The 15437-nt window shown below is 37.7% G+C and overlaps 1 protein-coding gene across 1 annotated transcript in view; it reads left to right on the top strand.

Moving 5' to 3' along the window:
- Positions 1 to 15437, top strand: part of LOC123246072 (Fc receptor-like protein 4) — a 90276-nt gene that overhangs the window by 46533 nt on the left and 28306 nt on the right. Inside the window, exons 2-5 of the mRNA XM_044675020.1 lie at positions 11855 to 11875; positions 13267 to 13509; positions 13978 to 14244; positions 14476 to 14760. Coding sequence (XP_044530955.1) covers positions 11855 to 11875; positions 13267 to 13509; positions 13978 to 14244; positions 14476 to 14760 — 816 coding nt within the window. The remainder of the gene's footprint in view (positions 1 to 11854; positions 11876 to 13266; positions 13510 to 13977; positions 14245 to 14475; positions 14761 to 15437) is intronic.

Raw genomic sequence — 15437 nt, 5'->3', positions numbered from 1 at the left:
CTCTACTGCACAAGACATTGGTGATCATCTCCTGGATCACTCTGTCCTCTCAAGATTTTCAGGATACTGTTCTTTCCTGGTTCTCCTCCTACCTGTCAGACTGTTGTTCAGTCTTCTTTGTTGATTCTTCATCCATGTCAACCTCATTAACTGTGGCTATCCCCCCTAAGTCTCTCTCCTGGGACCTCTTCTTATTTCTCCTTCTATACTATTCAATTTAATAATCCCATAGGCTCCCATGGGTTCATTTATCACCTCTGTGTTTATGATACTGATATTGAGAGAGATTAGATATATATAATAAAGATTTATACATAGAGGTATAAAAAATGTCTCTCATTATAGTCAGGTATTTCCAACTGTCTCTTGAATATCTCAAAATGAAGGTCCAGTATGCACTAAAACTCAAAATGTTCAGAATGGAACTTATCTTTAGGAAGCAAACAACAACAATAAAAAAAAAGCACTTTTCCATCTTCAAAACTTCCCTATTACTTTCAAATGTAGCATAATCTTCCAGGTCAACTAAGTTCACAAGCTTAGCATCATTCTCAACTTCCCATTCTCAGTAATAGCATATAACCAACCTATTGCTCAATCTTGTCATTTTGACCACCACAACATCTATCATATGCATCCTCTTTTCTTTATTCACACCTCTAGTTCAGGCTAATCTTATTTCCCCTTTAAACAGGGTTAGTAAACTAGTATATTAGAGGCAATAAATATAGTTTGCCCATATTTTAGAAAAGCATTTTGCAAAGTATCTCATATTTGTGGTAATAATGCAGAGATATGGACTAGATGATAATATAATTAAATGAATTTGAAACAAGTTAAATGGTTGGACTTAGAGAGTAGGCATTAATGTTTTTGTGTCATATTGGAAGTTCTCCAATAAAGTAAAATCATTAGAGATCTGCACTTAGCCCTGGACTATTTAACATTTTAATCAGGAACTTTGATAAAGATATGAATGTCATGCTAATCAAATTACTGTTGAAACAAAGCTAAAACAGTGAATAGCTGTGAGATTTTAAAAGATCTGGACATGTCAGAACATTGAGATGAAGCTAATGAAATGTAGGGTTTGTAGAGTATTACAGTTGTATTCAAGAAATGAATTTCACAGGTACAAGATTAGGGAAGAAGTTTGTCCAAAAATGTTCTAGGGATTTTCATGAACCCCAAGGTCTATCTGAGTTATTTTGAGATGGCAGACAAAAAAGCTATATGTTCTTGAAATGTAAAAAAGAAAGAGTCCCTTCCTACCTAAAATAAGGAGGTAATAGTCTTTCTATATTGTCCTGGATAGAACTCATCTTTAGTACTTTGCTGAGTTCTGGGACAAAGCAAACAACAGTTTTATTTGTCTTTTTTTTTAAAGATTTATTTGATATCTCTTGTTTTAACATCACCTATATTTCTCATTGTTTCCCTTCTTCCCCTCCCAGAAAACCATCATTAATTACAAAGAATTGAGAGAAAAAGAAACAGAGACAAAGAAATTATTCAGTAAAACTCATCAACACAACCACAGAGTCTTATGTTATATATAATGTTCCATTCCCATACTCATTGTTGTGGTCCATGCCCAACTTGGGTCTTGTAGTTCAGGTTTGAAATTAATAAGAAATGATGAACCCATAAACCATCTGATATTTAGCAAAAGGAAGGTGTTTTAGCCATAGATCATGAGAAAAGGAACATGAGGGAGACCACCAGTTCTTTTCCTGTCTTTCCAGAGTCTTTTCCTCTAGTAACTTGAAATGAAGTTGACTTTATTGAAAGTATAATTTTCTTGAAGATGGAAGCCAGAAATGATCAAAGGTCCAAAAGCCTGAAGATCCATAAGAAAAATTAAAGAAGTTGAAAGAGCCTGAAGATATGTTGGAGTCTGAAGAGAGCAAACTTCTCCTCTTCTCTACTATTAGCAACTCTATCTCACCTTTTATCCTTTGCACGGGGCATTGATCCCCACCAGGGCAGAGAGAGTCCCTGGTGGATTAGGAATTGGGTTACAGAAATATAAGGTAGTTTATAGAAAAAAGACTTCAGTAGAGGAGGAAGGGATAATAAGCACTTGGGGAAATCAGCCTTCATGCAAAAGGGAAAGGGTGGTTTATAAGGTGCAGTTAAGGAGGAAGTATATGTATTGCAGCCACCATGGGACAGACAGTGAGTATAAGCTCAGAAGTGAAAAAGGTAGTGTTGTCTCTCACAAACACAGAGGTCAGTTTGGATGGATCTTAGAGTAGAGGAAGGAGAGTAATATACAGTGAGACTGGAAAGATGTGGTCACATTGTGAAGGGTTTAAAAGCTAAACAGAGGAGTCATGACCTAAAAGCTTTCTGTTAGACCAGGTAAAGAGAGATGACTGAAAAAAAAAGGATAATAATTTAGTCACAGATGGAGCTGAGAAAAATCAAAATCTGGTTCCTGAAATTAAAAGGACTTAGGAATCTCCACTCTGGTTAATCTCTGGCTCTTATCTCTTTTATAGTTTCAGTCAGTAGACAAGCTTGCAGATCACCCTTTTCTATGCTCTTTAGGGTCTTGCCCAGTAAATCCTTGCCACAATGGCACTGTCTCTGCTACGCTTTTTTGACTGAGGAACCACAGTCTCCCTACTTCTGCTCCCAGAAGCTAGTCACTGTACTCCCACAGAGTGTCTGCTCATGACTAACTTTCCATCAGTCACTGCTATGCATTGCCATGGGGACTGGAGCCTCAGAACAAACTCAACCTTCAAGGAACTGGTCTACTGTAACATCAGACCTGATGCTCTGGGTTCACTTTGCCAAAATTTGGTCTCTCTCGCCAGTCTCTGCTTTGTATCTAATCTCGCCTGCCAGATTGGGGTGGAATTAGGTGCAGACCAAGTGAGGGGGTGAAGATGTTCTCTTGTATTTGTGGCACAGTGGAAAGAGTGTTAAAGTCAGGAAGAAATGAGTCCAGATCCAGCCTCAGATACTAGTTGTGGGAACCTGGACAAGTCACTTAACTTCTTTCTATCATAGTTTCTTTGTATGTAAAATAAGAGTAGTAATAACACCTATCTCACAGGACTGTTTTATCAAATGATATAAACTAGATGAAGCATTTACAAGTTATATAGTGTTATATCAATGGCAGCTATTATTATTATTATTATCATAATCATTATTAACTCACACTTATATGGGTTCATTACAAATACATAAACAGACAAACTGATGGGGACATACGAGCTAGAATGGTGAATAGGTGGAATGTAACAGATGAGGCACACAGAGTTTTAGTGCAATTGTAATTATAGCCAGTCATTTCTTGTTTGTTAAGAAATATTTTTCCTGATGTTATTTGGTGTTTGCCCCGTCTTCTTGAAGAAAGTATTCATTATATACAGGTGTGAGGCTTTTTATATTCTAAAAGATTTTGAACTCTTAGTTTTCTTAATTGCTTTGACATATTTTCCAATATATTATTTTTGTGTTCTTGTATTTCATCATTGGGAATCTAGACCAGGCAGGATGAGGAAAAACTGGAATAAGCAGACCAAGCTAGAAAAATGAGGTGGCCACACCCCCTATAAAAAGAGTAAGATTGTGGAAATCTACCATTAGGGCCACATCATAGTCATTCCATTGCCATTGGGGCATACAAAAAAGGGCAAAATGTGATTCCCTTTTTATATCTTGTTTTCTTCCCTCTCCTAAACTTCCTTACTATTTACACTACATGCATAAAACACATTCCCTAGCCCATTTCTCCTTTAACTTTCAAAGCTCCTAAACTCTCACCTCTTTCAAGAAGCTTTCTTGGACTGATCAGAAAAAAACCTCATAGCTTCTCTTGTCTGTTCATGAAGCTCCATTGTCTCTTTCCTAGCTCATCATCTTGGAAGTATGTAATATGAATACTTTTGTTCATTTACATATTAGTTGAATGTTTTCTTTTCCTTTAGCCTTACACACATATATTTTTAATAGTGTGCCTTTCTTAGACTGTAAATTTCTCATGGACAGGGACTATATCTGACTAAATTATTCTTTACAATAGTGGCACAGCACAGAGTTAGGTGACTGACTGGGGTTTCAAAAGAGGAGAAGGATGAAGATGGAAACTTATTGACTTTGAAATCAGAATGAGGGACCCATTAGTCTGTGGCTCTCAAATGAGTAATCAAACTTTCATAGGCTCCAAGCCACAGTGCAAAGCTGTCCATAGTACACCTGGCTAGTATAAGCCCAGAGTGAGGTCCAGAGCCCCTGACCAGGTTTGACGTGAGACTCTGAGCCCCAAGCACATGATAACTCACAGCACTCTGGGCCCTGCAATACATCAGTCATCGCTAAAGGAATCTGAATCAGCAGTGGGAGGTAGCTTTAGAGTTCCCAGCCTACAGAAACTGCCACCACTTTGGAAGAACTGAAACTTGCAGAAACCCAGAACTAGAGTTGAGGGTGCCAACAAGGAAAAACTGAAGTTTAAGAGAGTGACATCTCTTCCTCGAGAACAGAGCCCACTTTTAAAATAAAAGTAAAAGTAAAAAAACAGACTGTGAAAATTAGCAGACAGAAAAAAAAAACTCTAAACATGGAAAATTATTATTGAGGGGGAAAAAAGCAAAACACACTCAGAAGGGAACAATAAAATCAAAGCATCCATACATAAAGCCTCAAAGAAAAATGGAAATTGATCTCAGGCCCTGGAAGTGCTCAAAAAGTAATTTAAAAATCAGATGAGAGGCAGAAGAAAAGTAGGAAAGAGAAATGAAAGAAATGCAAGAAAATAACAGCTTAAAAAAAAGGAGTTGGGCAAATGGAAAAAGAGTTACAAAAATCCAATGGAGAAAAGATTTTCTTAAAACTGTCCAAATAGAAAAGTAGATTCCCCAAGAGTTCATGGAAGAAGTCTATTTCACAAGTAGGATGGGGGTCAGTAGCATTTAAACTTATGATGAATCAGGATTAGTCACATCCATGAAAAAGTGAAGTAAAAAATGCAAAACATTAAGATAAACTCTTGATGCAGCCTAACACATTATTGATACAACATAGCTGAAAACTTAGAAAACAAGCAAAGACCTTCAGAGGGACCCGATAACTAAATGAGTTGTTCCTAATCTTTCTTCTTACAGTTGGAAGAATGCCAGAACACTGGGATTTGGGGGAGGGGGAGACAACAGTGTAAACCTTTGCTTTGATGAAAAGAACAATAGCAACAACAGATACTTCTAGTACATAAGTATTATATACATGAAATAGATATGAAGACTAGAATATTGAAATATTTTTAATTTTTCTCTTTCATTCAAGGATATAACAAAAGTGTTGAGAAGAGGTCAAGAAAGCCTGTAAAACTGGATTATCCACTAGATCAGTGATGGCAAACCTTTTAGAGACTGAGTGTCCTACCCTTACTCCACACAGAGAAAGGAGGAAACTCTCCCATTGAACTGTTGGGCAGAGGGGCAAGGGATGTGAAAAAATGTCATCAGGCATCATGGAGAGGGGAAGGAGTGTAGCTCCACCTGTGTCCCCCTGCCTTTCTATTAACAAACTCTGGGGAGCAAAAGGGGAGCCACATGCCCACAGAGAGTGCTTTGCATGCCATCTTTGGCACCCATGCCACAGTTTCACCATCACTGGACTAGACAATCCAAACTTTAAAAGAGATCATTCAGCTGTAAATTCTTTGAATGCAGGGATTGTCTTTTGCCTCTTTTTGGATCTCTAGTGCTTAGCACAGGGCTGGTACATACCAGTGACTTAATAAATTTATCTAGAATCGAATCAAAACAGTTGGAGTTCTGAATTCCAAAAATCTATTTAGTGTTTAAAGATGAATAAATTGATCAACCAGCAAACATCTATTCAAAACTTTCCATGTAATAGATACCAGGTTAGTCTCTGGAGATACTGTATCAAGTGGAACTTGTGGGGGAGGCTCATACCCCCAGAAATCACTCTAATGAACAGACAGGAGACTTGATAAGATATTGGCAGAGATAAAAAGCAGCTTTAGTTGGAGAAAACAGTGGACAGTGGGGAAGGGGCAGGGGGGAAGGAGAGGGGAAGGGAAGGGAAGGGAAGGGAAGAAAAAGGGATTCTGCCCACACAAGTGGTTTCCTTGGGGTAAAAATGTCCTCTCTGATCTTGAAAATTGGGGTTACAATCCAAATACTACTCAGAACTACACACTGAATCTTATCCCACACAGATACCAATACAGAGAATGAAACAAATTTTACTCTCAAAAACCTTATATTCTATTGGTGGAGACAACACATACTGACATAGCTATAGATAGAATAAATACAAATTGTTAAAAATCAAGGCAGTTTAGGAGATAGGACATAAGTATTTGAGGGATCAGGAAAAGCTGCATAATGAAGATGAGAACTTGTGGTACTTCTTTAGGAAGAGGGATTTTATGAGGTGGCTATTGTGTGGGATGAGATTAAATGTGTAATTCTCAGAGTAGTATTTTCTATATTAGTCCTTTTGTGGAAGAAAACAAAGAAAAATAATGAAGAAAGAAAGAAAAATATGGTATTCTTTGGTCTAAATTCAGGCTCCATCAGTTTTTTCCTCTGGAAGCAGATACCATTTTTCATCATGAGTCCTTTGGGATTGTTTTGGATTATTATATTACTGAAAATAGCTAAATCATTCACAATTGTTCATTTTACAATATTGCTGTTTCTGCATACAATGTTCTCCTCATTCTGCTCACTTCACTCTGTATTAATTCATATGTCTTTCCAGGTTTTTCTGTAATCGTCTTGCTTGTCATAATCTACTAGCACATACTAATACTATTGTATTCTATTACAACCACATACCACAACTTGTTCAGCTATTCCTCAATTGGTGGGCATCCTCTCACTTTCCAATTCTTTCTCACCACAAAAAAAGCTTCTAAAATATTTTTGCACTTCCCATCTGTGTGACCCTGGGCAAGTCACTTGACCCCCATTGCCTACCCTTACCACTCTTCTGCCTTGGAGCCAATACACAGTATTGACTCCAAGATGGAAGGTAAGGGTTTTTTTAAAAAAATAATAATAATAAAATAAAATAAAATAAAATATTTTTGTATATATAGGTCCTTTTCCTTTTTGCTTTTTTGCTTCTTTAGGATACAGACCTGATAATGGGATTGCTGGATCAAAAGTTTTATAGGTTTTATAGCTCTTTGGGCATGCTACTAAATCAGATAGGTTGAATCAGTTCACACCTCTCCCAATAATGTATAATTAGTTTCTCAACTTTCCTACATCCTCTCCAACTTATTTCCTTTTCTGTCATAATGGCCAATCTGATAGGCATGGGGTGGATCCTCAGAGTTGTTTTAATTTGCATTTCTCTAATTAATAGTGATATAGAACAGTTTTCACATTACTATAGAAAGTTTTGATTATTTCATCTGGAAACTGCCTGGTCATATTTTTTGACTATCAGTTGGAGAATGACTTGTATTCTTATACATTTGACTCATTTCTCTATGTATTTGAGAAATGAGACATTTATTAGAGAAATTTGTTATTAACTGTTATGATTACTATGCATCCTAATTTCCCTGTTTATTGTACTTTCTCCTTTTACCCTGTCCATTTTCAAAAGTGTCTTGCTTCTGACCACCATCTTCTCCAATTTGCCCTCCCTTTCATCACGCTGCTCCTTATCATTTTCCCCTTCTATTTTCCTTTTGAGTAAAATAGATTGCTATGCCCAACTGAGTGTGTATGTTATTCTCTCTTTTAGCCAAGTACAATGAGAGTAAGCAGTCCCTTCCCCATTTCCTACATATCCCGCTTCATTGTAAAAGCTCTTTCATGCCTCTTTTATGTAAGATAATTTACCCTGTTCTCTCTCTCCTTTAACCTTTCTTTCAATGAATTCCTCTTTCATAACTTTAGTTTTATCATTTTAGATATCATCCCATCATATCCTTGCCCTCTGTCTAAGTATATTCCTTATAACTGCCTTAATAATATAGTTATTAGGAGTTGCAAATATCATCTTCCCATGTGGGTATGAAAATGCCTTTACTTTATTGAATCTCTTATGATTTCTCTTTCCTGTTTACCTTTTTATGCTTTTCTTTTGTCTTGTATTTGAAAAGAAAATTAGTAAAACTTCTTCTGGGCAAATCTGACTTTATTGTGGTGGGCACAAGTATATAAGTCAAAGGTCTAAAGATACTACCACCATAATCTAACACCATCTTACAGTTTAGGGATTTTTATATCATAAGCAGTGACATAGTTGGGTGGAGTAACAAAGATTACAAAGGAATTTACAACTATTTTGTAACCGCAGATGATTATATCTTTGTTTTAATTCTTTTGGATCTCTGATATTTCTTCATCCCCTTTTCCTCCCCCTTAAAAGATTACAAGAGTGTCAGTAGGAACCACAAGTAGGTTAGTGAAATTTCTCTGTCATAACCAGTTATGAGAGTACATAGTAATGTAGGAAATTTCTAATGCTAAATATCACATGTTCTATGATTATACAAATATAATATAAATAATATAATATATAGTATATATTACATAATATATAAATAATAAATATACTATAAATAATATAAATAAATATAAATAAAAATATAAAAATTATATTTTTATGCATGGTTATTTAACTGGGTCTACCTCCTACTATAAATCACATGGTTGTAACTTTTCTAACTATAAGGAATTCTTATAAATTATTAAGAATTACTTGATTAAATTTCTTCTTATGTATTTGAGAATCAAATTTTCTAATTAACAATGGTCTCTTAATCAGGAATTCTTGAAATTCTTCTATTTCATTGAATTACACACACACACACACACACACACACACACACACACACACACACACACACAAAGGATTATTCTCAGTTTTGCTAAGTAGATGATTCTTGGTTGCAATCCTAATTCTTTGACTTCTGGAATGTCATATTTTTAGGTCCTCTGATCCTTTAATGTAGAAGCTGCTAAATCTTATGTTATCTGGACTATAATTTAATGATATTTGAATTGTTTCTTTTTGGCTGCTTATAATATTTTCTTCTTGACCCAGCCTAGGAGTTCTGGAATTTAGTTATAATATTACTATGAGTTTTTATTTTGGGATCTCTTTTAGGAAATGAGAAGTAGATTCTTTTAATTTCTATTTTACCTTCCAGTTATAGAATACCATCAGGGCAGTTCTCCTTGATAATTTTTTGAAAGATGATGTCTAGACTATTTTTAGATCATGACTTTCAGGTGGTCCAATAATTTTTTAAACCTTTACCTTCTGTCTTAGAATAACACTAAGTATTGGTTCCAAGGCAGATGAGTGGTAAGGGTTAGGCAAGTGGAGTAAAATGACTTGTTCAGGGTCATATAACTAAGAAGTGTCTGAGGCCAGATTCTAACCCAGGACCTCCCATCTCTTGGCCTGGCTCCCTATCCACTTGGCCGCCCAACTGCCCCAAAAATTCTTATCTCACTTACCCTGGATCTACTTTCTAGGTAAGTTGTTTTTCTGATTATATATTTTTCATTTTCTTTCATTTTTCCCTTTTTTGGCTTTGCTTGATTGTAATTTGATGTCTCATGGAGTCCCTAGCTTGTACTTCCCCAGTTCTAATTTTTAAGAAATTTTCTTTTAAGTGAACTTTTGTGCCTCCTTTTCCATTTGGCCAATTCTACTTTTTAGAAAATTCTTCTCTTCAGTGGATTTTATACCTCTTTTGCCAGTTGCACTACTCTGTTTTTTAAGATATTTTTTCAAATTTTTTTTTGTGCCTCCTTTGCCAAACTGTTAACTCTTTTTTTTTTCATTATTTTCCTGCATTGCTCCCATTTCTTTTCCCAGTTTTATTCTACCTCTCTAATTTGATTCATAAAATCCTTTTTGGAGCGCCTCTAGGAATTCTTTTTGGACTGGAGACCAATTGACATTTTTTCTTTGAGGCTTTGGAATGCAGCAGTATTGATTTTGTTTTCTTCTTCTGAGTTTGCATTTTGGTCTTCCCTATCATCAAAATAACTTTCTAGGTTGAGTTTCTTTATAGTTATTTGCTCATTTTTTCTAGTCTTTTTCTTGGTTTTTAACTTTAAAAAACTGTTAAATTTGCACTATGTTCCTAGTGAAGGGGGCACTATCCCAAGCTTCATGCTTTTTGTGCAGCTACTTTCAGATCTAGCTCTGTGATCAATAAGTTTTCAGTTCTTCCAAGGTATGTGATCTAAGGAGAGGTATGTTTCATACTCTCATGGTCTGTGTTCCAGTGTGTGAGCAACCACAAGCACTCTTTTCCACCCTAGAACTCTAATAGGTATGCTCTCCTATAGCCACACGGGTTGTTGTACTGGTGGTCCTCCTTGCTCTGGGACTGCCAGAACTGTGACCTGGATCTGTGTTTGGGTAATACAACAGAATCTTGTGCCCAGGAGACCCCTTTAATCAATCTCCTTCTGACCAGTAGTTCAGCCCCCTTTACTGTCCATGGGCTGAGAGTTCTAGAAACAGTTGCCGCTCATTGTTACCCCCAAGGCCTGTGTTGTCTATGCTCCACTCCACTCTGATGCAATGGATTTTTTATGCCAATCTTCTTTTTTTTATTTTAAAGTTTCTTTATTTAATTAATTGATTTAGTATATTTTTCCATGATTCCATGATTCATATTCTTTCCTTCCCCTCCTCTCACCCCTCTCCCATAGCCAACAAGCAATTCCAGTGAGTTTTACATGTGTCACTGACAAGACCTCTTTCCATATTATTATTTGCATTAGGGTGTTGCTTAGAGTCTACATCCCTAATCATAACCCCATTGAACCATGTGATCAAGCAATTGTTTTTCTTCTGTGTTTCAGGTCCCACAGTTCTTTCTCTGAATGTGGATAGCATTCTTTCTCATAAGTCCCTCACAATTGTCCTGGATCATTGCATTGTTGCTAGTAGAGAAGTACATTACATTTGATTGTGCCACAGTATATCTGTCTCTGTGTACAATGTTCTCCTGGTTCTTCTCCCTTCACTCTGCATCAATTCCTGGAGGTCTTTCTAGTTCACATGGAATTTATCCAGTTTATTATTCCTTTGAGCACAATAGTATTCCATCACCAACAGATACCACAATTTGCCCAGCCATTCTCCAATCGAAGGGCATCCCCTCATTTTCCAATTTTTTGCCACCACAAAGAGCGTGGCTATAAATATTTTTGTACAAGTCTTTTTTCTTATGATCTTTTTGGAGTATAAACCCAGAAGTGGTATGGCTGGATCAAATTCATGCAAATCTTCTAAATTGTCTTGGGCTAAAAAATGGCTTCACTCTGTCTTTTTGTCAGTTTGAAGATATTATATCATAGTTTGGAGGATAATTAAGAGAAATTAGGAGAGGCTCTATTACTCCTCCTCAACTTTCTTTCACCCTAGACACATCAGTTTAGCTGATTCACAAAGTCAAAACAGCATGACCTATGGTGAGACAGCAAAGAGAGGCTGGGGTCAAGTTATGAAGTGTTTTTTTCACTTTCCTCTACTATCATATTAGCCAATATGATAAGAGTGAAGGTGGTACCTCAGAATTATTTTAATTTGTATTTCTCTAACCAAGAGAGATTTAGAACATTTTTATATGATTATTGATGGTTTTAATTTCTTTATCTGAAAACTTCCTATTTGTATCTTTTTGACCATTTACGAAAAGCATCTTCAAGAGTCAGGATCTAAGAGGTTTCTTTTAGGTCAAATGTGGGGTGGTGATTAAGGAAAGCAGATAATGTTAAAGAGGGATCTAAAGAATTTCTGAGAGGGCTAAAAATTGAAAATTTTTGTAATCTCCACTCAGTTTAAACTCTGTCACTTATCTCTTTCACAGGTTTGGTCAGCAGGCAAGTAGGTAAGTTACCTTTTTCTTTGCTCTTGGGTTCTCTGGGTAATGTAACCTCCTTCAGGACCAAAGGATACCCATGTGGGTCTGTCTAAAATAACCCTGCCTGCCCTGAACCTCTTGGCGGAGGTCTACAGGGTCACAGCCTTCTTCCATGACTGATCCCATGGGTCAGGTTCAGGCTACTCTGAGTCCCTGCAGGATATTTTGCTCAAGATTTTTTTTTGCCCACAAGACATGAACATTGATACAGTTATCTGCTATGTTGAAGCCTTGAGAACTGACCCTGGGGTATCCTGATGCAAACAAGAGGATGCTTTGAACAATAAATCTTTATATTTTAGAGCTGAGAAAGGCCTTTCAGGTCATTTAATTTAGTCTCTTAATTTTACAGATAAGGAAACTGAGGCCTAATTAGGTGAAATCATTTGTCCAAGGTCACACAGCTTCAAACCAGAACGAAGTCCTCTGACAATGGTACAGTGGGAAGAGTATCAGATTTGGAATCAGAAGGCTTGGAGTCAAGTCTAGGCTCTGAAAGTATCAATGTGACCTTAGACAAGTCACTTCATCTCTGAGTTAAATTTTCTCATCTGTAAAACAGTGATAATTGCATTGCCTCTTTCACATGGGTGTGGATGAAATATTATAACATGTAATAATATATCATGTAATATTAGCATGTCATAAATATAACATGAAATATAACATACAATATATATAGCATATACAAATATCATTGTAAACGCTCAAGTAGATAATAAACCATATCCTGAGAATCTAATTTAATTGGATATCCATTTCTAAGAGGGTTTCAGAACCAGCACAGTCTCCTGGGAACCTGGCCTGTCATTAAAACAATATCAGTCTTGGGGGCAGCTGGGTAGCTCAGTGGATTGAGAGCCAGGCCTAGAGACGGGAGGTCCTAGGTTCAAATCCGGCCTCAGACACTTCCCAGCTGTGTGACCCTGGGCAAGTCACTTGACCCCCATTGCCTACCCTTACCAATCTTCCACCTATAAGTCAATACACAGAAGTTAAGGGTTTAAAATTTAAAAAAAAAACAGTATCAGTCTGGACGTCTGGGGTTCAATTTGGTGCTTTGGATCCCCTCACCTCCAAACAATCTTTTTTCAGTGTCTCCTATCAGTTTGGTCTGGAATCAGAGGGAGGCTCAGTCATTTTGGGAGATCAAAGTGCTATTCTCTGACATTTATTAAATTTCTAGTTCCTACATTGATTCTGTGTGTATTGAGGGCCAGGGCTAGAGGACTTAAACTTGACACTCCAAACTTCAGTTTTCCGTCCCAGGGATTTTCTTATACCTCTCCTACCTCTCCCATACTCCTTGAATTATGTTCTGTCATATTCATCTTATGCTGTCATTTCCCCTCACCCAGCTACTGCAAAGAAAGCCACTGTGCACCTCAGCCCTCCGTGGACCACTATCTTCCAGGGAGAGAAAGTCATTCTGACCTGCGATGGATTCAATTCCTCCAAACCTAGAACACAGTGGTACAAAGATGAACAATGGCAAAAAAAATGGTCCACAGAAAGCATTGTGATCCAACAGGCTGGAGCGTACAGATGCCAGAACCAAGACTCAGACCTCAGTGACCCTGTGCACCTAGTAGTTTCTTCTGGTAAGGACAGAGAGGCGAAGCCTCAAGGCAGTTTCTAAGTGCAGTCTCTCACAAGGAGGGAGGGACACAAGGAGAGGTACTGAGGACTCTAGAATTCCACATGATATCACTGAGTTGCACCCCCTCATTTACTCCTCTTCAATCATTCAGAAAACTGTAAATCCTTGAGATCCCCTGGCAGCTAAGAGCTAACCCTAACTGCTGAGAGTAGTATAGTAAAAGATGGGACTCCCTCCCCAAAGCAGAAATGTTACAATTCATCTGAGAGGACATCTAGGAAAGCTCTTTGTTTCAGGAAGAGGAAGCTGGTGAGACATCTGGGTCAAGTGGGAAGCAAAGGGGGAAGCTAGATCAACCATATATCAGATAATCTCTAGGTTGATGCATGTCCTTCTAAAAATAATTGGAAATAAGAAGGAACATAAAGATGGGAGTTGAGTTTCCATTGTGACCTGGGGTCTCTTACAGATCAGCTGATCCTGCAGACCCCATATTCTGTGTTTGAGGGAGACACATTGACCCTAAAATGTCGAGGACGACACAATGAGAGAATCCGAAATATTACATACTACAAGGATGGAATGATATTATCTTATTTCCTTAAAAACTCTGTCTTCGTCATCCCACAAGTTGGTTTAAGCCACAGTGCCCAGTATCACTGCACAGGGATTGCTGGTCATTTGAAAATATTTTATCAGAAAATAAGTTCAAGAAAGGTAGAGCTCCAAATCCAAGGTAAGAACTTGAATCCTGGGGGTAGGGTGTGAGAATGAGGAAGGGGAAGGGCTATTCAGGGTGAGGGTCTATGGGTAGAGGGCTGGACAGGCACATAATAAGAGGGCAAGCTCAAAGATGGAACACAGAAGGGAATTCATCTGTGTGTCCTTTCCTCTGTTCAAGTGATGTTTCCTCCTGGGAACTCAGACATTCACTGTTCTGGCAACTGTGTTTGGCTCTTTCCCATAGAACTGTTTTCACCCCCTGAGCTGAAAGCCACGACCTCCCAGCCCACAGAGGGGACCCCAGTAACCCTGAGCTGTGACACCCAGCTCTCTCCACGAAGGTCAGACACCAAGCTGCACTTCGCCTTCTTCAGAGATGGCAGGGCCATCACAGCAGACTGGATGAGGTCCCAGGTGCTTCAGATCCCAGCCATCTGGAGGGAAGACTCAGGGTCATACTCGTGTGAGGCCAAAGCAGTGACTCAGGATATTCGGAAACAGAGCAAACACGTGAAGATCAGTGTGAAAAGTAAGTGTCAGTGAGGCAGGCCTGGGACTGAGAAATGGAGGGCAGGCCACTGGCATCGGCTAAGACCTTGGGATATTTTCTTATGTGTTTTTCCTCTTCCTCTGGGAATGGGAGTGGTGTATGGGAGAGCTGACTAGCTTTCCTGTGGAGTTTCTCTTGCATTAGGACATCAATAGTCATAAGGAAATAAATTTCCAAGGGCAAGTAACAGAAATTTGCTCTAAGGCAGCAATCAGCATGGATCCCAGTCAGAAGAAGCACCCTCAAATCAGTTTTAACAGTATTTTAAAAAATTATCTCCCTCCTTCCAGGACCTTCCCTAACCATTGAGAAAGCAAGTAATATACTTGTTAAATCATGCAAAAGATATTTTGATAATAGCCATTTTGGAAAAAAAAGAAGAAAAATTAGTGAAAAAAAATGTGTTTCAATCTGTATTCAGAGTCAGTTCTCTCTCTGGAGACAGATAACACTTTTCATCATAAGTCCTTTGGAATTGTTGTGGATCGTTATATTAATGAAAGTAACTTTTTTTTTAACCCTTACTTTCTGTCTTAGAATCAGTACTTGAAGTACTAGGACATTAATTTAAATCTTACAGTTCCAAGCTAGAAAAATGGCAAGAGCTAGGCAATAGGAGTTAAGTGATTTGCCCAGGGTCACACAGCTAGGAAGTG

This window comes from Gracilinanus agilis, chromosome 4 (assembly GCF_016433145.1).
Source record: "Gracilinanus agilis isolate LMUSP501 chromosome 4, AgileGrace, whole genome shotgun sequence".
Taxonomy (NCBI): domain Eukaryota; kingdom Metazoa; phylum Chordata; class Mammalia; order Didelphimorphia; family Didelphidae; genus Gracilinanus; species Gracilinanus agilis.
Note: the sequence above shows the minus strand (reverse complement) of the source record. Positions and strands in the feature narration are given on the sequence as shown.